Here is a 23,928-nt window from a genome sequence, read left to right as displayed (position 1 = left end):
TGACAGAAAAAAAAAATGTTTTACTATCCAAAGTTAAAACAACTAGGGCAGAAGATTTATTAGATGGAAAGATGAAAAAATGACTGAAGGCCCACTTTAAGTTGTTAAACTTAACTCTTTTACAGAGAAGTTCATTCCTTTGAGCTAAAAGAACTACCGTATTTATCGGTGTATAACATGCACTTTTTCCCCTAAAATGCGGAAACCGAAAGCCGTCGAGAACAGCCGAGTGTGGCTGAAAATAGCCGAGAACAGCCAAAAGAAAATAGCCGAAACGGCCGAAAATACCCGAAAGCCGCCCAGAACGGCTGAGAACTACCGAGTACCACCGAGATACACAGGACATCTGCTCTCTATCTCAGCAGCACCATTTTTAAATGGCAAAGACATTGACAAGACTGCAAATGACTGACAAGGCTAAATGGAAATCTGCAAAATGACTGACAAGGCTGCAAATGACACTGTGATAAGGCTGAATTGATGGGCATTTAAATGTAAGTTTTTTTCCTTAAACTTCCCTCCTAAAAGTTTTTCTCTTTTAAAGTCCCTCCTAAACTCGGGGTGCATGTTAAATACAGTATATGTTACAATCTTTCTCTTTATCTCCACCTAAGCAATGTTGTGATAAAACTTGGCAGGCTGCCTGGGTTGTTTTTTTGTCAGCTGTCAGAAATGGAGCAGAGAACTCTCTGCACTTGTGACATAAGATAAAGCGATTTTAGGACTGTGAGAAGAGTTGAATCGCGATCTTGATTCTTTAATGATTACCGTATATACTTGAGTATAGGCCGACCCGAATATAAGCCGAGGCCCCCAATTTACCCCCAAAAAAACTGGCAAACTTATTGACTCGTGTATAAGCCGAGGGTGAGACATGCCTGTCCATCCCTGTGTGTGTGTCCGTCCATCCCTGTGTGTCCGTCCATCCCTGTGTGTCCGTCCATCCCTGTGTGTCCGTCCATCCATCCCTGTGTGTGTGTGTGTGTCCATCCATCCATCCATCCCTGTGTGTGTGTGTCTCCATCCATCCATCCATCCATCCCTGTGTGTGTGTGTGTCTCCATCCATCCATCCCTGTGTGTGTGTGTGTCTCCATCCGTGTGTGTGTGTCTCCATCCGTGTGTGTGTGTGTGTGTGTGTGTGTGTGTGTGTGTGTGTGTGTGTGTGTGTGTGTCCAGCCTACCTGTGTCCCGAGCCTTTGTCCCGAGCCTCCGTCCCGTGTCGTGCCTTGCCTTCGTCCCGTCCCGTCCCGTGCCGTGCCTTGCCTTGCCTCCGTCCCGTGCCCTCTTCGTCGGCGGCCATTGTAAAATTCAAAAGCCGCGCCTCCTCCTTCGCCTGTGATAGGCGGAACACTGAATTTCCCAGCAGCCTGTGTTCCGCCTATCACGGACGTCGTATCATCCTCGTCCGTAGTACGAGGATGAGCGGATGCCCGTGATAGGCGGAACACAGGCTGCTGGGAAATTCAGTGTTCCGCCTATCACAGGCGAAGGCGGAGCCGGAGGCGCGGCTTTTGAATCATAGAATGGCCGCTGTCTGTCTGCTCGACACGCTGATCGAGCGGGCAGACAGCGATGACTCGAGTATAAGCCGAGGGGGGCACTTTCAGCCTCAAAAAAGAGGCTGAAAATCTCGGCTTATACTCGAGTATATACGGTAATTGTGCAGTTCTACCTAGTGTATATTATATAAAACTGCAGATGAATACAAAACGCAGTTACAGATCAAGTGACAGCAAACAAACAAATGCTACTACATCCTCCAAAATCACAGAATTTGTCACTCACCCATATAATCCTTGTTTTTTTTAAGGGCTTTTTGAATCTCATCTTCACTTTTAAAATCCACAAAGATATAACCTAGACAACAAACGTACAAGAATGAATACACCAATGTTTTGTTTTCTGCTAGATTAAAATACTGCATGACACTAAGCAGGTCTGAACTTCTGACAGACTGAAAGTCACCAGCCATGAGGTTCTGCAACTTTTAGGACCCGACTAATGCAGTCTATACATAGGTCAAATTCCGAACAAATTTTCCTTAGAAAATCTGAATTTTATGCGTTTTGTAATCCGATGGTGTCACCATTGATTTAGAAATTCGATCAACCAAGCCTTCAATTTCTGTTGCTACAGAAAAAAAAAAAAAAAAAATTGTGGCCCATGAATTTTCTTTTCATTCCAGGTCACAGCCCATGCTCATTTATTTTTCAGTTATATTTCTCGTAGGATTCTCCCCATCATTGATTAAAAATTTGTTCATTTTAAAAAAAATTTCCAACATTGCTGAATACTCAAATTGGATGGCCACATGAAAATTAGTCATTGCTGCGGCCCAGTAATGGTGTAAAAATGTGAAAAAAGAGCTCTGTGTATGAATGAACTACAAGTCCCGACATCCTTTGCAGCTGTTGGCTTGCAGTTCATTGATTCTTCCTGTCAGAATGTAGCAGCTTCCTTGTATGAGGTACGAGCAAGCAGATACACTGACAGGCGACAGTCTGCAGGAGACATGCATGGTATCAGTGATCTGCTGATCTCTGGTGCAAGGCTTTACAGGCTCCTGCAACAAAATATAATATATATATAAATATATTTTTTAAAGTGAACTTATCCTTTAATCTTTGTAGTATGTCCATTTGCTACTCAGAGGGTAGCATTTATTTCTGGCGAGGAGGAGGTGTCTTTCACAAAGGAAGTATTTTATTTTGGATCTGTTGGTGGAGGACTGATTTTTTTGCATGAATGTGGATGGACCTATGTTTCACTAGTCGTTTATTTTTATTTTAGCCTGCGTGAATATATTGATTTAGGCACTACAAATAATTATCTTTGTTTATATGCTGTATTTTATCGCAGTGAACTGTTCAGAATCACAGGTCACTGTACAGTGGCATGAATTAAGTGTACAATTTATACACTTCAAATAAAGTTTGTACAAATACAAAAAAAAGGAAGCGCTTTGTGATGTGCTGAATCGTTCCCCATACCACAGTCGGGAACGGACAACTGCCGGAGAGGTAATGCACTCCAGCAGCTGTTCCATTTCCTGTGTGAATACAGCCTCACATCCAAGTATGATATGAGCTGACAATTATCTCTGGCTCCAAGAGCTCTTTCACACTGAGGCAGTTTTCAGGTATTTTAGCGCTAGAAATAGCGCAAGTAAAGTGCCTGAAAACAGCCTCCAATGTTGCTGGAGTGTGAAAACCCGAGTGCTTTCACACTGGGGCGGTGCTACTGCGAGACGTTAGAAAAAGTCTTGCAAGCAGCATCTTTGGGGCGGTTTGGGAGGGCTGTATACAGCCCTCCCAAAACGCGCCTGCCCATTGAAATGAATGGCCAGTGCTTCAGAAGCGACACAACGGGTTAAAAGCACTGTTTAAACATCGGTAAAGTACCGCTAAAACGAATGTTGCTTTACCGCCAACGCACGGGCAGCCCCAGTGTGTCTTAACCCTGCTTTGGCTTACCTCTCTATCCAGTTTTCAACCTCGGTTTTAAAATAATTTGGCTTCATCAATGTGCATCCCCCCCCATGGAGTTCCTCTGATCATTACAATTTGCCACTTTTTGTACTGAACTTAGTTCAATGGCTTAGGTAAATAGAAACTATTGCTCCACTGCAATATTCCATATATTACATTTCATAAATAAAAATTGGGATTTTTTTTTTTTAATGCGCAGGATAGCAAACACCTACTCATCAAATCCTTACAGCAAGATCAAACAGAATCTTACCAGTCTTGTTGCCATGGTAGTTCTTCACGATTCTAATTGCAGCTGGTTTAAGTGGTAAAAGAAATTCACGTACATTTTGCTAAAAGTAAAATTGTGGAAAAAATGTGTTACATTTAGACATAGGCAAAGCGTTCCATAATACCACAATTACACGACAATATAGAAAAATGTACTGGACATAGATATATCATATGCCAAAATCTGCATGGTCACAGGCCATTGTGGGGTTTAATGCTGTACGATGTATAGCTGTTGTCATCTGCTGTGAAAAACAATGTGAAATATAACCGTTTCTGTAAACCCCCAGGGATCAGGGATTGATCCCTGGGAACTAATAATGTATGCAATTATAGTCTAGCCTAAAAAAGTGAGCATACAGCCTGCATGTAAACACATACATTTGTACATATAAAAACCATAAAGCCTGTGCCTTAACTACTTGCCATCTGGGGCAATTTTGACATAAAATCATATTTTTCCAATTTTATTATTATTTTTTTGCTAGAAAACTACCCCAAACTTTATATATTTTCTAAAAGCAAAGACCCAGGAGAACAACATGGTGGCTGTTGAATTTTGTGTCACATGATGCTTGTGCAACCATGTATCAAATGCAAATTTTCTGGTAAAAATACACTTAAATGAATTTTAGTGCCCACAAACACTCTTTTTGGTAAAATTTAAAAGATGATGTTGCATCGAGTAAACAGATACCAAGTATGTCTAGATTTAAAATTGCGCACGCCTGTGAAATGGGAACAATCTACGGTACTTAAAATTATCCATAAGCGATGCTTTAAAATTCTTTATGGGTCACCAGTTTAGAGTTAAATTTGAGCTCTGGCGGTAGAATTATTGCTTTCACTGTTCGCAGAGATACCTCACAAGTGGTGTGGTGCAATCAATGTTTACATATTTTTTTTTACTTTTATTTACATGTTTCTTTTATTTTTTTCATTCAACATTATTGCTATCACAAGGGCGAACACTACCCCCTGTGATAGCTTGGGCTGTGAAAGGTACTCTTTATGAAGAGATTTGAGGTCTATTAGACCCCTGATCCCTCCTCTGCTCTCTGATCTGTTTGATCGGGTGCATCCCTGGCCAAACACAAAACACTAAAACTTGCTTCCAGCTTCACTAATCACAGAGGAGACGGGAGAACGGATATTCCTCCATCTCTACTGTGGGCAGCTGGCCCAACCGCTTACAGCGCTTCTGAGCTCCCTGATAAAATGAGAGAGACTAGGAATGGCGGTGGGTTCCCATTCTAAGTCTTGCAAAAGCAACTGGGCGACTATAGAGCCACTCAGATTATTTTTACCTGGAAGTCAATTGCCAGCTCTAAAAATGGAGGCTGCTGAGGCTGTATATGATGATACCAGGAAAATGGCTGCTTAGGCCATATTTAAATTAAATTAGCTTTTATGTTAAGCTTTTATCGCCCAAAAAAAAAAAAAAAAAAGTTGCTGTAATTATATAAAAAGTATTAACTGGAGTTTGGCTTCAATTTGCTGGTGGACCTAAATCTGCTAGTGCATCTTACACTCCCCTCCCCAAGATTGACAATGCTACTGCCCAAAGGTGTCTCTGTGCTCCTTCATCCAGAGTGTAGGCAATTTAATACAGGAGGTGTATTACCGGCCAGACCGTCAGATGAAATAAATAAACACATGCAGCCACCAATTCTAATGGCTGGTAAGCTGCAAAATATAACATTTTTGGTTTTGGGTTTAATACCACTTCCTGTGTCCCTCAATGGACAAGAAAATGTTTTCATGTATCCAGTAACTCTCCTGTGACTGTTGAAATGTACAAACATATCAGCCATAACATTATGGCCACTGGCAAGTAAAGGGAATATCCCATTATAATGGCATCTAAAAATTGGTGGGATATATTAGGCAGCAAGTGAACATGTTTTCCATGAAGTTGATGTGGTGAAAGTAGAAAAAAAAATAAAAAATAAAAAAAAAAATAAATCGGGGGAAGCGATGGCACAAGGATGCGGTATAAGAAGGAAAGTTGGAAGAGGTAGTGTGATGCTTTGGGCAACGCTCTGCTGGGAAACTTTGGGTCTTGCCATTCATGTGGATGTTACTTTGGTGTGCATGCCTCAATGGGTCAGGGCTGTTTAGCAAAAAGGGGCCATACTCCATATTAGGCGAGTGGTCATAATGTTATGGCTGATATATATATTATATATATATATATATATATATATACACACATATATACACACACACACACACACACACACATCTCTATTTCCACCTCCACACACACACATAGTATTGTTTGGACAAATCGGTTGATAAACTTACTTCAGTTACATTGAATGGTGCACCCCTCAGCTTAATAGTATATGGAGTTGTAGGCTCATTTTGAACAGCTATTTTCTGGGGAAAAAAAAAACAATTTGTAATTATGCGACTATGGCTACAAAATGCAACATCTTCAACAGTTGAACCAGAAAGATTGACAAACGTTAAAAATTTACAGTTTAAAAGGAAATTTCAGTGCTAGGGGGAAACAAACAAGGAAAACCTGCCGATCTATGCCGATAATATCCTTTGTGGGAATGAGCCTAAAGTTGGCCATACATGGATCAAAATTCTGCCAGTTCAGGAGAGACTGCCCACATTTCATTGCATGTATAGGCACCCTGCTTGTACACAAGTCAATCTATAGACTGACTTCTGTAAACCAGCCTGTCGGGTTTTTCAAGAACAAATAGTGTTGCCGGCACTGCCCCACCATCAGAACACAATGACACTGCAGTTGGATTCCCTCATCCACATCTAATAAGTACAGTGGTGTGAAAAAGTGTTTGCCCCCTTCCTCATTTCCTGTTCCTTTACATGTTTGTCACACTTAAGAGCCCATTCACACAGGGGCAACTCCTGATCCGACTTCAGGTCGCCCCTAGTCGCCTCAGGTCGCCTCAGGTCGGACAACATTTAAAAATCAATGTAAGTGAATGAGAGCCGTGTTAATGCACACTACTGAAGTCGCTCCGACTTCAAAAAAGGTTCCTGTACTACTTCTATCCGACTTGTAGGCGACCGGTACCCATTGATTTCAATGGAGGTCGCCTCCAAGTCGGATCTCTGTCTATACGGAGGCGACTTTGACAGAATTATCAGCTCTCAAGAGGGAACTCCACGGCAAATTTCTGAAAAAAATTCGGCGTGGGTTCCCCCTCCGAGAGCATACCAGGCCCTTAGGTCTGGTATGGATTCCAAGGGGAACCCCCTACGCCGAAAAAACGGCGTGGGGGTCCCCCCCAGATCCACACCAGACCCTTATCCGAGCACGCTACCCGGCCGGCCAGGAAAGGGGGTGGGGACGAGCGGGCGCCCCCCCCCCTCCTGAGCCGTACCAGGCCGCGTGCCCTCAACATGGGGGGGGTGCCTTGGGGGAGGGGGGGCGTGCGGCCCCCCCACCCCAAAGCACCTTGTCCCCATGTTGATGAGGACAAGGGCCTCTTCCCGACAACCCTGGCCGTTGGTTGTCGGGGTCTGCGGGCGGGGGGCTTATCGGAATCCGGGAGCCCCCTTTAATAAGGGGGCCCCCGGATACCGGCCCCCCACCCTATGTGAATGAGTATGGGGTACAATGTACCCCTACCCATTCACCTGTGAAATAAAGTACAATAAAACACACAACACAGAGAAAAAGTATTTTATTGCACAGCCGGGGGTCTTCCGTCTTCGGGGGTCTTCTCGCCGGACTCCTCCGCTATGTGTGTGTAGCTCTTTTGCCAGCGGAGGAGTCCGGCTTTCTTCCTCCCCGCCGCCGGCCTCTTCTCCCGACTTCGGGGGTCTTGTCCCCCTCTTCGGTTCTTCTGCCGGGCCACCGCGCCTGGTCCGGTGGCCCGGTCTTCTGTCGCCGTCTTCCGTTCTTCTGTCGCCGCCTTCGGTTCTTCTGCCGGGCCACCGCGCCTTCTTATAGCTCTTTTACAGGCGGTGGCCCGGTCTTCCGTCGCCGCCGCCGCCGCCTTCCGTTCTTCTCCTTCTTCTTCTCCTGGAGATGTTGACTCGACGAGCTCTCCGGCCACAATGCCAGGGACGCGCTCCGCTGCCTCTTATATAGGGACAATGGGGCGGTGTCACATGGGTTGATGTCACATGGGTTGGTCACATGGGTTGATGTCACATGGTGACCCCGCCCCCTTACCATGTGACATCAACCCATGTGACCAACCCATGTGACATCAACCCATGTGACACCGCCCCATTGTCCCTATATAAGAGGCAGCGGAGCGCGTCCCTGGCATTCCGGCCGGAGAGCTCGTCGAGTCAACATCTCCAGGAGAAGAAGAAGGAGAAGAACGGAAGGCGGCGGCGGCGACGGAAGACCGGGCCACCGCCTGTAAAAGAGCTATAAGAAGGCGCGGTGGCCCGGCAGAAGAACCGAAGGCGGCGACAGAAGAACGGAAGACGGCGACAGAAGACCGGGCCACCGGACCAGGCGCGGTGGCCCGGCAGAAGAACCGAAGAGGGGGACAAGACCCCCGAAGTCGGGAGAAGAGGCCGGCGGCGGGGAGGAAGAAAGCCGGACTCCTCCGCTGGCAAAAGAGCTACACACACATAGCGGAGGAGTCCGGCGAGAAGACCCCCGAAGACGGAAGACCCCCGGCTGTGCAATAAAATACTTTTTCTCTGTGTTGTGTGTTTTATTGTACTTTATTTCACAGGTGAATGGGTAGGGGTACATTGTACCCCATACTCATTCACATAGGGTGGGGGGCCGGTATCCGGGGGCCCCCTTATTAAAGGGGGCTCCCGGATTCCGATAAGCCCCCCGCCCGCAGACCCCGACAACCAACGGCCAGGGTTGTCGGGAAGAGGCCCTTGTCCTCATCAACATGGGGACAAGGTGCTTTGGGGTGGGGGGGGGCCGCACGCCCCCCTCCCCCAAGGCACCCCCCCATGTTGAGGGCTCGCGGCCTGGTACGGCTCAGGAGGGGGGGGGCCGCCCGCTCGTCCCCACCCCCTTTCCTAGCCGGCCGGGTAGCGTGCTCGGATAAGGGTCTGGTGTGGATCTGGGGGGGGACCCCCACGCCGTTTTTTCGGCGTAGGGGGTTCCCCTTGGAATCCATACCAGACCTAAGGACCTGGTATGCTCTCGGAGGGGGAACCCACGCCAAATTTTTTTCAGAAATTTGCCGTGGAGTTTCCCCTTGAGCTCATTCTCTGCTTGGCCGCGGCAAAAGTCGCCTGGCCTGGGGCGACTTGTAAGTCGTCCCAAGTCGCGCTTGAAGTCATCACAAGTCGTTTTGAAGTCGTCCCAAGTCGCCGCTGTCAAGTCGTGTCCAAGTAGCCTGATCAAGTCGCCTACAAGTCGTGTTGCCCCTGTGTGAATGGGCTCTAAGTGTTTCGGAACATCAAACCAATTTAAACAATAGTCAAGGACAACACAAGTAAACACAAAATGCAATTTGTAAATGAAGGTGTTTATTATTAAAGGTGAAAAAAAATCCAAACCATCATGGCCCTGTGTGAAAAAGTGATTGCCCCCTAAACCTAATAACTGGTTGGGCCACCCTTAGCAGCAACAACTGCAGCCAAGCATTTGCGATAACGTGCAATGAGGCTTTTACAGCGTCCTGGAGGAAATTTGGCCCAATCATCTTTGCAGAATTGTCCTAATTCAGTTACATTAGAGGGTTTTCGAGCATGAACGGCCTTTTTAAGGTCATACCACAACATCTCAATAGGATTCAGGTCAGGACTTTGGCTAGGCCACTCCAAAGTCTTCATTTTGTTTTTCTTCAGCCATTCGGTGGTGGACTTGCTGGTGTGTTTAGGATCATTGTCCTGCTGCAGAACCCAAGTTCGTTTCAGCTTGAGTACACGAACAGATGGTCGGACATTCTCCTTCAGGATCTCTTGGTAGACAGCAGAATTCATAGTTCCTTTTATCACGGCAAGTCTTCCAGGTCCTGAAGCAGCAAAACAGCCCCAGACCATCACACTACCACCACCATATTTTACTGTTGGTATAATGTTCTTTTTATGAAATGCAGTGTTCCTTCTACGCCAGATATACTTGGACACACACCTTCCAAAGAGTTCCACTTTTGTCTCATCGGTCCACAGAATGTTGTCCCAAAAGTCTTGGGGATCATCAAGATGTGTTGTGGAGAAATTGAGACGAGCTTTGATGTTCTTTTTGCTCAGCAGTGGTTTTCTCCTTGGAACTCTGCCATGCAGGCCATTTTTGCCCAGTCTTTTCCTGATGGTGGAGGCATGAACGCTGACCTTAACTGAGGCAAGTGAGGCCTGCAGTTCCTTGGACGTTGTTGTGTGGTCTTTTGTGACCTCTTGGATGAGTCGTCGCTGCGCTCTTGGGGTAATTTGGGGCGGCCGGCCACTCCTGGGAAGGTTCACCACTGTTCCATGTCTTCGCCATTTGTGGATAATGGCTCTCACTGTGGTTCGCTGGATTCCCAAAGCTTTGGAAATGGCTTTATAACCCTTTCCAGACTGATAGATCTCAATTACTTTCTTTCTCAATTGTTCCTGAATTTCTTTGGGTCTCGGCATGATGTGTAGCTTTTAAGGATCTTCTGGTGGACCTTACTGTGTCAAGCAGCTCCTATTTAAGTGATGCCTTGATTGTGAACAGGTGTGGCAATAATCAGGCCTGGGTGTGGCTAGAGAAATTGAACTCAGGTGTGGACAACCACAGTTATAGTATGTTTTAACAAGGGGGGCAATCACTTTTTCACACAGGGCCATGATGGTTTGGATTTTTTTTCACCTTTAATAATAAACACCTTCATTTACAAATTGCATTTTGTGTTTACTTGTGTTGTCCTTGACTATTGTTTAAATTGGTTTGATGTTCCGAAACACTTAAGTGTGACAAACATGCAAAGGAACAGGAAATGAGGAAGGGGGCAAACACTTTTTCACACCACTGTAGATAAGGTAATCGGATAATTTTTTTTCAACCCGCTGGTTGAACAAAAAATTATGAAATAGTGCTGCTGCTGCATAGATCATGCATTTTTCAGTGTATTTTTGTAGTGCCTTTTTATGATTATTGCATTTTATGAAGGAGGAGACTGGTTGTTAAACACAAATCCCTGCCAAAAACGCACCAAAATAACATACTCAAAAGGTGCTGAAAACTTTCAGACTTGCAAGTGTAGCCAGATAAAGGAAAATTTAAAAACCAAGATAAATAAGCCTGGGGAGGTGGCTCCCACATAGCAGTTTCCCTTGACGGCCACCCAACAGTAGCTCAAACCATATACATAGAACAGGGCCAAACCAAAATCAGATAAGAGAGTCCAAGATGATTATAATAGTTGAGAAAAAAAAAAGGCATATAAAAACAAACAAACAGTCTGTAAAGTTCCCCATGCCCTATACAATCTGATAATACAATCTCCTTTAGAGCCAACATCAGCCATATAGTGCAAGGGTCTACCTGATTGGATAGACAGGTGTGCGCTCTATAGTTCTGGAAAATCTAAAGGCGATTGTATATTAGAGCGGCCACCTTTACAGACTAGTCGTGTTTTCTGTGCCATTAATTGTTAATGCCATCCCAGTCGTGGACGCAAACACGCATTTGCTGCATGCAAAATCATAGGACAAATGAGGCAAAACATGCGGTAAAATATTTAAAAAAAAATGTGCAAGCAGAAGCACGTCAAAATGAGCTACTTTACCACGAGTAGGGCAACCCATTGAAATCAACAGGCTGCCCTATGCGTGTTTTGCAGGAAAAACACACCAAAAAATTTGTGTTCCCACTATGCTAGGTGTAAATGGGGCCTGGAAGTGAAATTGTGTGTTTACACCCTCCCACTCCCTGAGCTGGATTATGAGAATGACAGCCGATTGTCGACCCCCCCCCCCCCCATTTACTTGTATTAAAGCTGGCCATACACTATGCAATCTGATTTTACAGCTTCTCTACAATTTTTTTTAGCTTTACAAAAACTATGTAATAGGAGGACCCACCTGAACAATCTATTCAATTTGTATCAAATCACTACATAGCTAATGGTAGCTCTAAAGGAGATTGTATAATCAGATTTTATTGTGTATGGCAACCTTAACCACCTCCCACCGGCTATACAAATACATGCCACCATTTGGCCGGTGGGCCTTAGCGCTGAGCATACATGTGGCCCTGTGTAAACAACTTACCGTGCTGAGAGAGCGCTCCCTGCGTGCTCCCAGCATGGTAGCCTGCAGTGATCGCCAAGCTCCTGATGCATACTTGCAATATGGAGCTTTCTGGTCAAGTGACTGCCAATCAAAGGGTTCATATTACCCGAATACCCACCTCCGCCTCCCAGCTTTTAGAACTCAAAGGGCCAGAAGGCAGTTGGCGTAAAGGGGTTAAAGGAAGGAACGTGGGTGGGAATAAAAAAAAAAAAAAAAAAAAGAGATGGCACAGTAGTTAGGTAGGTGTGAGAGAGGTAAAACATGCCCTATTCTGCGATACAGTAAGGAAGCTCATGATGGGATATGTTTCCTGGATGATCACTACAGGAAGTCAGGGCTTAGAAGGCATTTTTTGATTTGAAGGCTGCCATGGACTATTTAAGTGGGGGAAAAGCATATTGGGGTGGCTTGGGCAGAAAATACATTGGAAAAGGCTTATATTTATTGTGAAAAGTAAAATTCTGCCTGAAAAGATAAACTTTAAAGTAGTTTTCATGCATTTCAATTGAAGTATATAAAGCCAAAATACTATGCTGCACCAAAAGAAGCACATATTGCATTATGGTGAATGGGCAGCATAGAGAATAATGTGATTTCCACTGTCGTGCATTGCAACACTATGGCAGACGCAGGAGAAATCACTTTAATGTGAACAAGGCCTTACATTCAAGAATGCTTTCTTTAGAAAGTTATCTTCCACTTACCTCTTTCTTCGCAAATTTGTTCATTGGAGACGATTCCAGGCTTTTGCTCTTACCGCTTGGAGTATTCGGAATAATTTCTTTGTTACTTTCATTTTGTTCTGCCTCGCTCTTATTTCCAGATGAGGCATCGGATACTACCTTAGACTTAAGGTATTCCATGTCAGAAACTTCAGTCTGTAATGCAAGCTTTCCACCTATTGAAAAACAGTAAAACATGATTTTTATTTCTGCCTTAGTAAAAATGTATTACCAAAAACTGGTAAAACCACATCTTTATGGACCTGACTTTATGGATAGGGACATAGTCATGTTGGACCAAAAAAGGGCCTTCCCCAAACTAATGATGCAAGCCTGAAATGCACAAGTGTCTAAAATGTTATTGTATGCTGTAGTATTGAAGCTGAATGTCAAGGCACAAAAAAGAGGCATTTTGACTTGCCTGTAAATTCTATATTTTGGAGTACAGTACAGGTCATGTACCTTCAGGTGATTGGACAAAGCCTTAGAGGACAAACACCCCCAGCGCCTGCCCTATAAGTTAACTCATGACTTAAGCCCATACACACTATTAGATTTTCTGCAGATTTTTGTCTTCAGATTTACCAAAACCATGTAGTGCAAGGGCCTGCCTGGTTGCATATACATTGAAACTCCTAAGGTTTGACCTCATATTATATGGTTGTGGTAAATCTGAAGGAAAAAAAAATAAAAATCAGCAGAAAAATCTGATAGTGTGTATGGGGGCTTTACTTTGCCGGTAGAGCGAACATGGGCATCTTCCCGTGATCGTGCTGCCTGTGCGCCCCTAACAGTGTGCTCTGTAATTGCACAGTCCTTTGGAATCAACTGATCACAGATCGGAGTAAAGGGTCAATCACAATGGCCTTTTACCACTTGATCAGCTGTCAGCCAATGACAGCTGATCACAGGATGTAAACACAAGCTGGTTATAAACTTTTCTTTCCTCTTGCTGACAGCGTGAGGAGAAAAGAGAGCCGATAGCTGGCTTCTGTTAAAGGGACATCAGCACTGATTATCAGTGCAGTCCCAACAGCGCCCACCAGTGCCACCAATCAGTGCCTCATCACTGTCAGCTATCAGTGCCGCCTATCAGTGCCTCATCACTGTCACCCATCAGTGCCACCATCAGTGCTGCCGCATTAGTGCAGCACATCAGTGGCCATTTGTGTAGCCTCATCAGTGCACATTAGTGAAGGAGAAAAATTACCCGTTTGCAAAATTTTATAACAAAACTATGAAAAAAGTTTTTTCCTCAAAAGTTACGTTTTGTTTTTTTTTGTTGTTTAAATCGCCAATTGCTAAATACCACCAAAAAAAAAGCTCTATTTGCCTAAAAAAAAATTATAAAAATTGTGGCATGACCGTGCAATTGTCATTCAAATTGTGACAGCGCTAAAAGCTGAACACTGACCTGGGCAGGAAGGGGGTAAAGTGCCCTGTAGGCAGGTTGTTAAAATTTTACATTTTCTCAGTTTAAACATTTTATGTTTTCTATTTTTCTATTGTGAATAAAATATTGGTTTATGAGATTTGGAAATCATTGCATTCTTTTTTATGTAGATTTTACACAGCACCCCAACTTTTTTGGAATGTGGGCTATAAGCAATTATTGGCAAACAAGTCCTGGCGCTCTATAAGTGACATCAAAAAGTGAAAATAAAAAGCTGCCCCTCTAAATAAGTGATCACTAGCACTTGAGATCTGATATAAGTAATAGGGTAAAGATGAGGCGCTTCAACGTGGGTGATCATGAAAAAACAACTACATACAAATAACGCGCGGATCGCATGTCGGCATTAAAATGGACAGGCTACATCAGCACATGCTGTAGATCTCTACTGCCTTACAAAGGCACTGATACATGTGGTTGCAAAAACTTTTAGGTGCTTGATTTTAAACATCAAAAATCCTACTACACTATAAAGATCTTCAGGGTATCTCTGATGGAGTACACTTTTACTTTTTAGCTGTAACCTGAGGGAACAAAGGAGCAGAATGACGGAAGCTCAGGAACTGATCTGGTTTCCTAAAAGCGCTATTTGACCTCCTGTAACAAAGGGTCAAACACCTTTGATGAGTTGCCATCTACCCTCTGAGCACCCGTGGTAAAGCCATCAGAAGATACATGCACTTAGAAGCATTTTAATCCAGTGGTGTTAGGCACAGTCACATTGGACTTTATTTTGCATTTCTATTGTGTTTTTCTAAATACTATATTCGTATGTGGTTGTTTTTTCACGATCACCCACATTGAAGCGCCATCACCTTTACACTATTACTTGTATCATATGCAATTATTATTTAAGTTCAGGTTTTTATTCCTTGCTGCATCATCAGCTACTCGTTAATAAAATTTTACGTGAAACAGATCTGTGTAAGTGTCATATGTTACAACTGATATGTTCTTCAGAGGGTACTACATGTCACATGAAACAGTAAGAGTTCTCTAACTGTTGGGGTTTTAGGAGTGGCGCCAGCCACACACAGCAATCAATGGATGTGGGCAGGTTGTGACCAGGTGCGGTTGTACCCATGTACCGAATGAAGTGTGATGTAAACATTTCACCGCCCTCCTTCTGTAAACTACACAGAGAAGGAAACCAGCAGGAGCTGGTCACACAAAGCGGAAGTTGATCTATTAAGGAGGCATAAAGGAAAAGTTTGGGGGGCCAGTAATATGATAAAAAAAATGGACTTAAAGTGGTTGCAAACCCTCTCATATACCCAGTGAAGTGACCGACCTCAGATAATACAAAGAGATCCTACATAGGTTTTACTTGTTTATCTGTTCAAAATGGCAGAATCGTGTTAAAATCCTTTCAATCTGTTAGTGTAACTGAAGCTCTCCACCCTCTCCTCTGTGATGCTGTGTGAGAGCGGATTAGAAAAAAGGCACACACCCCCCTCCACACAGTAAACAAGACCAAAGGAGGAATGCCGAGCCGTTTTCTGAATAGACAAGCTGTGTGCTGAGCTCCCTCTCCATCACAAATTTTATCTTGTGTCAGGAAAACTTCTCAGAATGCTGATAACAGAGGAAGGAAGCACCAGAGAGAAATGACATTTAAAGCTTTGTAGAGATATAAGTAAACACTACAGATATATGTGCTTTGTTCACATTTCATGACTGAGGTTTACAACCACTTTAAAAAGCCATGGCCATTGTTTCTGGAACTGGCAAACAAATCAAATGGGATGCTGGACCAGCCATTCCCAGTACTGAGTTCAGTGGAGACATGAGCTTGTAAAGTCTTGCTGATGAAAAGCAGATTATCAGAGTTCTAGTTGAAAGTGATTGGCTTTGATTATATAAGATCATAAAAATTTGTATAGTTTTTACCAAAGCCACCTGTAAAGGAAAAAACATCCTTAGGCCAGTTTGGTGGCAGAGGGGTGTGGGGTAGATTGAAGAATGGAGTTTATAGCACCAGCTGGCGAAGTCAATGTAGTACAGGAGGCTGGCGCCTTTTCCTGCTCATGAATTCTTTTACCTGTCCTTGAATGCAACAAGATGATCCCTGAATAGTACAGGAATTAATCACACCACAGCATTTATTTCTTAAAGGTTTGATAATTTCTTGCTTCTCATCACCGTCATAATGTTTTAGAAATGGAAAAGAACCAAATGTTGGGTAAGTAATGACAATTACACACTTCAGCAGTAACACAAATACTAAGGAGATATGATCCTACATTAGGCTTGTTTCTTTAGCAGAATATTAGCAGTTTGATCAACAAGTTCAAAATTCACATAAAATGTATTTCCATGGGATAAGATTGAAGATTTGCAAGTAGCATATTTAATTGCAATTCTGATGACATTACTTCCTGATGTAACGTTTACTTATTTCTTTATATTATTTCTGTGTTTTTAGCCATTTCAAAAAAAGATAAGTATCTTTGTAGGGTTAGCCATACTCCTCGTTTGTGACTTACCTTTTTCTAAATCATCCTCATTCTCATCATCTGTCTCCTGCTCAGATTCAGAGTCAAAATTCAGGTAATCATCTCGTGAGAGGCTTTTCGCTTTCTCTGCCGGTTCCACTTTTGTATCGTTAGTCCAGGTAGCTGTTTTGCTCCTGTTCTGATGCACTGTAAGGAACTCTTGGAAGCCACTGTCCTTTTCCAGCTGCACACATCACAGCAAATATATTGTATCAGAAACGACATACAATTATCAAACGCTTTAATAAACACAGCTCAACAGAGCGAGTCTCCATTTTCATACAACTAGCAGGTCAGTTGCTTTATTAAAACACTGTTTAACTGGTGCGGTTAAGAAAATAAAGTAGTGTACTCCATTATAATTCTTAGTCCTACCTTCATTAGGTCACTAAAAGTGGTAAGTCTAAGATTCTTAAGAGACTTGCTTTTTATCCCAATCCTATAATAGAATTTAAAAAAAGGTTTCAATAGTCCTTTACTAGTAGATTGTAAGGCCTCCATAAAGAGTTTGAGTACCATCCAATTCCCGCTACATCAGCCAAAATTCAAGCCATGGATGGCCCCACAGGCACCACCTGAGAATAAATAAGTCCATTTATAGATGGGTGGTAAATTATCAGCCAAACAATGACTGTGATCTGTCTGATGCAGTCACTGTTTGTGCCTGAAAGAAATTCATTGATTTTTATTTCTCCCTCAATATTGAGAGCTGAAAAGGATGATATTCAAGCCATCTATGCCTGCCTTTAGAAATCCTATCAAATGGCAAAATGTGCAACAGCCCTTCTAATATTCTAAATCCTTAAAGCGGAAATTCACTCTCTCAGTCAACACTGACTAATTTTAATCCCTATGCTGCTAATAAATAGATAGGTAAATATCATATACTGTCCTATTTTAAACTTTAACATTTCTTTAGTTACGTCCTGGTAAGGATGAGCTCAGGCATGTTCACAACCGCACATGTAGAGACCGCCAGGAAGACGGCGCTTATCACAAGTAGTGAGACATTTTCCCAATCTGCAGCTGCGGAGATCAGGAAATGTCTCACTGCCTGTGATTGGCGCTTTCCAATGCCGACTTCCTGGCGAGCTTTGCACGTGCGGTTGCGAACACGTCTGAGCACATCCTTACTTCCTGGTTTCCAGGCCTAGGCAAATTATGTCATACCTCCCAGGAGTCTTCAGGAGGAAGGAGGAGTTGTCTCAATGAAGCACATCCTCCTGTCTGCATGCCTAACCTATGGGCAGATGGATTTCAGAAGTAAATGCTACATTAATCATCTGCCCTTACTCAGAATGGCCATGGACAGAAATGCTAGGGGATGGTTTTCTTTTAACTCCGTTTATTATGAAAAAGATACCATGATGTACCAGGATCATTACAAATTCAAGCAATAGAAATACCAATACAATAACCTAAAAGTGAAATCTTACTTAGTGCAGCCTTAAGGCAGAGTTGATCCTAACATGGAATCAAACCTAAGAGACGGGGCTAATTCCAAGTATCCATTACCATGAGAGTAGAATCACAACAGATAACGGAGATTTTGCTGTGCTTCCAGGGGCAACCCCTATGTCCGTAAATACCCTTTTCACATGGTATAATTTGATTTACTGCATGCACTCATTGGCTCACTAAAGGTGGGGAAGGTTGCATCCATTTAAGGGTGATTTATTTACGGGTAAAAATAGTGTTTCACATATGAGAATTCTGGTGTATCTAGACCAAAGTTCTTCATCTAAAACCCACTAAACAGATTTCAGGGGTCAATGGGGCAGGGGTGGAAAGTACGAAGGAGAGCCAGCCCACAACTTACTTCCGGTATTGGGGGGTTATCTGGCAGGTTCAGATCACATGTACCAAATCAGTCCCCGATTTGGTACATCTGATATAGTTAGAGGTGGCAAGTCGATGCATAGCATGTAGACTAGTGGGGGTGAGGCAAGTTTGGTGAAAAACAGAGTTGAGTTAATTTATTGTTGACAACAGGAGAAACCACCCAGTGTGAGGAGAAAGCTTCTTCCCAATCTTCATCTGTCAACATAAGGAGTAAAGACCGCCGCTGCACTTGGAGTGAGGTCCTGTTATATTTGGTGTGGAGTAAGTGGCAGTATACTGTAGATATCAAGCCTTTGAGCCCTTGTGACCATAAAATATCAATTAAGAGCGAACTGGAAAAATGTTAATCGTGGGACCCAAACTGTGCCTGAAGGTCATATGGGGTAGATCATAGGTTTCCCTGATATGGTCAAACGAGTGTAAAACATTGTTACAATATACGTTCGCAGGGAAAGCCAGGCATTGCTGCTGCCAAAAAAATGGAGTCTTGAAAATGTATCAAATGGAAAAACATAGGATTGTGCCAAAGTGGTAATTGCAAAGCTGTATCTATATGAGGAAAGCCTTTTAGACTCACACCACATGGATTTTGCCAGGGTAATAAATGGGTAATTTAAGTCTGGACAGTAATGACTCATGAACATTTTCCATGTCGGTCGCAGCCCTGTTTGACCTGGAGTCAACATAACAAGCAAAAGGAGAGTGGTTGGAAACTCCCCAAGAGAGATAAGTAGCTGCAAGCAGTTTAGTCATTCCCCAAAACGAAGTCAATACAGGCTTTGCTTAGATCAGGCGTATGCTCTAGTATGGGGGGGGGGGGGGGTGAATATATACCAAGCCAAGTTTCATGGGTAAATGGCAAAATGGGGTAGGGCCTATGGCCATTTGTTGAGAGGGGTGCCCATGTCTGTCCACAAGTGGATGTAGCAACAGGTTGAATTTAGAAACAAAGAGTTCAGCTTCTCTTACAATTTCTAAAGTAGCCAGAGATGGATTGTAGATTCCAATAATCACAAAAAGTAAAACTGGGCATGTATAAAAATATATCTTCTTTCCGGGTCAGCCTTAACATGAAGACATTCCCATGGAACATATCAATGCACCAACGGTGACACGCTGCGTGTGTAAGATGCATGGCAGGAGCAACCCAGCCATTGGACCCAAGGTTTACTCAGGTAATTATGGTGGTCATTTGTCAAATGAGTTTCTTGTATACATACAATCTGAGCCTGTGAGTGCGTTATGGATGTGGCACGCTTGAGGGGAGTACCCAGCCCTTGCCCATTCCATGATAGAAATCAGCAGAAATCGCCATTAGGTGAGGTATAAGAGTATTCAAAGGATTTGTCTGCCTATGGGTGCATCAAAGATTGATAGTTGTAGGAATCTAAACAATCATTCAAAACAAGGACTGAATATAGTCCAACCATGTAAAACAGAGCAAACATGTCAAGAAGTAGCAATAGAGAAAAAGGCAATTAGGCATTGCCTGGACAATGTTTACACATATATGAAGGCCAAACGTGGAGCCAACTGCCTTATATGCTGCCTTATTTGAAGTATTTGTGTAGAGACAGAGAGCGATAGGTGGTGTGCTCGTCAGGGATGACACAGCTCATGATGTTTGGTTCAACTGAGCGCAGAATAGCAGAGATACAGTGCATCCAGAGAGTATTAACAGTGCTTCACTTTTTACATTTTGTTATGTTACAGCCTTATTCCAAAATGGATTAAATTAATTATTTTCCTCAAAATTCTACAAACAATACCCCATAATGACATTGTGAAAAAAGTTTGTCAGAAAACTTTGCAAATGTATAAAAAAAAAAAAATTGAAAACAAATCCCATGTACATAAGTACTCACAGCCTTTGCCATGACACTCAAAATTGAGCTCAGGTGCATCAGGTTTCCACTGATCATCCTTGGGTTCACACCGGTATGACAAACATGTGAAAATCAATGTTTACCTATGGGAGCCATCTTAACTGGTCTGATACAAGTCGGTCCGACTTTGAAAATGCTCCCTGCACTACTTTGGTCCAACTTTGATCCTACTTCAGCCTATTGAATATAACTAAAGTCGGATCGCCGTCTTGACTGATACGACTTTGGCATGCGACTTGTGCTCTGATGATCTTGATTTACTCAATGGCAAATGAAAAAAAAAAAAAAACAGTATGGGTTTCCCCTCCAAGAGCATACCAGGCCCTTTGGCTTGGTATGGATTTTCAGGGAAACCCTGCACCATGCCACCCGGTGACCCCGCTCCATGCCAATCAACCCCTCCTTTGTGTTCTTTGTTCCTAAGATTTTATCCCAATTCATGCCTTCTAACAAGGTTCGTAGTTTAGGGAAGTTGGCTCTTTTGAAATTCAGGGTCTTTGTATTCCCCGTATGTTTCCTGTTTGTGTGATTTATACTGAAGCCAATTGGCCTGTGATCGCCGCTTCCTAAATTACCCCATATTTCCACATCCGTGATCAGGTCTGTATTGTTGGTAATCAGTAGATTGAGTAATGCTTTATTTTTAGTGGCCCATCTACCATCAGAACCATGAAATTGTCCTGGTATTCTTTCACAATCTTGTTAAACGGGGGGGGTTCCAGATTCCGATAAGCCCCCCGCCCGCAGAACCTGACAACCAACAGCCAGTGTGGTCGGGAAGAGGCCCTTGTCCCCATCAACATGGGGACAAGGTGCTTTGGGGTGGGGGGCACAGTGCACCCCCCCCATGTTGAAGGCATGTGGCCTGGTACGGTTCAGGGTGGGGGGGGGGGTGGGCTTGCTCATCCCCACCCACTTTCCTGATAAGGGTCTGGTATGGATTTTGGGTTGACCCCAACACCATTTTTTGGGCATTGGGGTTCCCCTGAAAATCCATACCAGACCAAAGGGCTTGGTATGCTCTTGGAGGGGGAACCCATGCCATTTTTTTTATTTGGTGTGGAGTTCCCCCTAAAGATTTATACCAGCCACAGTGCCTGGTATTGTCGGGGATCAAAGTTGTATCCCTGTCATGGAGGTCAGACTTCAATTTGCAGGGCCTGAATAGCAAGTGACATGTCTGGAGGAAAGCAGGACACTGCTCATCACCTGGCCAATACCATCATTACAGTGAAGCATGGTGGTGGCAGCATCAGGCTGTGGGGATGTTTTTCAGCAGCAGGAACTGGGAGACTAGTCAGGATCGAGAGAAAGATAAATGCAGCAATGTACAGCGACATCCTTGATGAAAACCTACTCCAAAGTGCTCTGGACCTCATACTGGGGCAAAGCTACATCTTCCAACAGGACAACGATCCCAAGCACACAGGCAAGATAACAAAGGAGTGGCGGCCCAGCCAGAGCCCAGAATTAAACACGATTGAAAATCTCTGGAGAGATTTGAAAATGGCTGTGCACCGACACTCCCCATCCATCCTGATGGAGCTTGAGAGGTCCTGCAAAGAAGAATGAGAGAAACTGCCCAAAAATAGGTGTGCCAAGCTTGAAACATCATACTCACAAAGACTTGAGGCTGTAATTGGTGCCAAATGTGCTTCAACAAATTATTGAGCAAAGGCTGTGAATACTTATGTACATTAACACTTTGAGGTCTTTTGATGTAAAGTGCATTATAAATAAAAATTATTATTATTATTATTATTATATGTGATTTTTTTCGTTTTTTATTTTTAGAAAATTTGCAAAGATTTCAAATAAACTTCTTTCACGTTGTCATTATGGGGTTTGTAGAAATTCTGAGGAAAATTATTTAATCTATTTCGGGAATAAGGCTTTAACATAACAAAATGTGGAAAAAAGTGAAGCGATGTGAATACTTTCCAGATGCACTGTAGGTGCACGCCTGGCTGAGTGGACCAACTATATAAAAGGCACACTGCAAGTAGATCTGACTATCAAGTGTTCAGAACACTAGAGAAGTAGCATTCCATATGAGGAGGTGAGTCACAAGACAATGCCTAAAAACATGGTTGTCACTCAAAACACGTAGTAGCATAATCAGGGGCAGCTAAAAGGGTCTGAAACGTAAAAGAAACATCAGTCCATTTACAGAAGCAAGTTCTCTTAAGAGAGGTGCCACACTGCCCTAAAGAAATAACATCTTAGCAGTTCCATATAGGTGGCCAAGAGCCATTAGTTTCAGGAGAAAGGTTGCAGCCCCGCTATGTGGGCTACAGCAAATGCTGGTGTCCAGGAGGTGGCAGTTCATCATAGGCGATAGCAAAATGATGGCAAAGACAATAGGTAGAATCCAGGCGCATTTCTGGTGCTCAGATGTAGTATTGTTCTGCTTTAAAGAACAGACACTTGTTAGGAAGATGCAGCATAATTGTCCATGTTAATGCTTTTCAAAATAGCATTCACTGACTTAATCAACAGTGTTCTAGCAGATCCTCTAATTTTTATCTAAATGCCATTGGCCTGGGCTGTGGTAGGTTAGTAGTACTCCGTGTCCCAGGGATTCCTGTCCTGAAACAACGTATGAATTCTACTTGGCTGTGCAAGATAGATCAAATGCATTGTATCCTCGGCTGGAAAACCGGATACTATATGATCAAGAAATCTATAGCAGAAAGTCTAAGTTTATTACATTTATTCCTCTTCAGCAACGCCAGATACTTTTGTAACTGTTGCACTGGGTAACATTCCTGTTCATGCATTATTACAAACATGAGTGAATTTATAACTTCTACTTTTGGGATTTTTAGACAATTCTATGCATTTTTTGTGAGGGCTAACTGAATTTCCTATGGGATGACTGTGATATGACAACATGAGCAGAGAACTGCGCAAAAACCCAAACGTTTCCAATTAACCACAGGTTCTTAACAAATACATTGGCAACTACAAATAAGATGTATAAACTATGCGGTGTATAAGTACAAGAGTATTTTACTCTTTATAAAAAAGTATCAAGCATTGGTTCACAAACATGAAGACTGATGCCAAAGAAGTCCCCATATTAAAAATTTAAAACTTACTTCCTCCAGAGTTGCATTCTTATTTTTCTTGAACTGAAAAAAATAAGTAGTGATCCTGTTAGGCAAACAAAAGTATGACAGATGTCTTTCAAACAGAAGGATTTGGTTTTCAAATTTGTTGAAAGGAGGACTGCCTGTATTGTCCACAGTGGCTAACACAGAGGATTTGTCTGCCAGGAATTTTGAAAATGAGCCCTTAAAATATTCTTATGAAAACAGTAACGGTACTGTAGTTGATCTAGAGGCAAGGTCAATAAAATAAGCAAGGTGGTACTATAGCAGATGAGTACCTGCCTAAATGTAGCTGTTAATTCTTGAGTTGTGCTTTCAAGTTAATTGACAAATGGTTCCAAAGCAGTCTGAGGTTTTAAAAAAATAGAAATCCCAGAAATGATTCATTGTGATGAATTGCTCAGTTACTCCACTATCAAACATTTTGTGACGTACCATATGCATTGTCTCTACTAAATTTATTTATTATATATATATATATA

At 43.0% G+C, this 23,928-nt stretch overlaps 1 protein-coding gene across 2 annotated transcripts in view; it reads right to left on the bottom strand.

Moving 5' to 3' along the window:
• Positions 1 to 23,928, bottom strand: part of RBM19 (RNA binding motif protein 19) — a 130,895-nt gene that overhangs the window by 97,139 nt on the left and 9,828 nt on the right. For both annotated transcript variants that reach the window (XM_077461270.1, XM_077461269.1), the window contains exons 4-9: positions 23,435 to 23,467; positions 16,597 to 16,789; positions 12,640 to 12,833; positions 6,068 to 6,142; positions 3,744 to 3,822; positions 1,788 to 1,859 (exon numbers count right to left, since the gene is read on the bottom strand). In XM_077461270.1, coding sequence (XP_077317396.1) covers positions 1,788 to 1,859; positions 3,744 to 3,822; positions 6,068 to 6,142; positions 12,640 to 12,833; positions 16,597 to 16,789; positions 23,435 to 23,467 — 646 coding nt within the window. The remainder of the gene's footprint in view (positions 1 to 1,787; positions 1,860 to 3,743; positions 3,823 to 6,067; positions 6,143 to 12,639; positions 12,834 to 16,596; positions 16,790 to 23,434; positions 23,468 to 23,928) is intronic.

The sequence above is a fragment of the Lithobates pipiens genome, unplaced genomic scaffold (assembly GCF_037356315.1).
Source record: "Lithobates pipiens isolate NorthernLeopardFrog02 unplaced genomic scaffold, aLitPip1_a1.2 Scaffold_3, whole genome shotgun sequence".
Taxonomy (NCBI): domain Eukaryota; kingdom Metazoa; phylum Chordata; class Amphibia; order Anura; family Ranidae; genus Lithobates; species Lithobates pipiens.
This window is presented reverse-complemented; position numbering and strand designations above follow the sequence as displayed.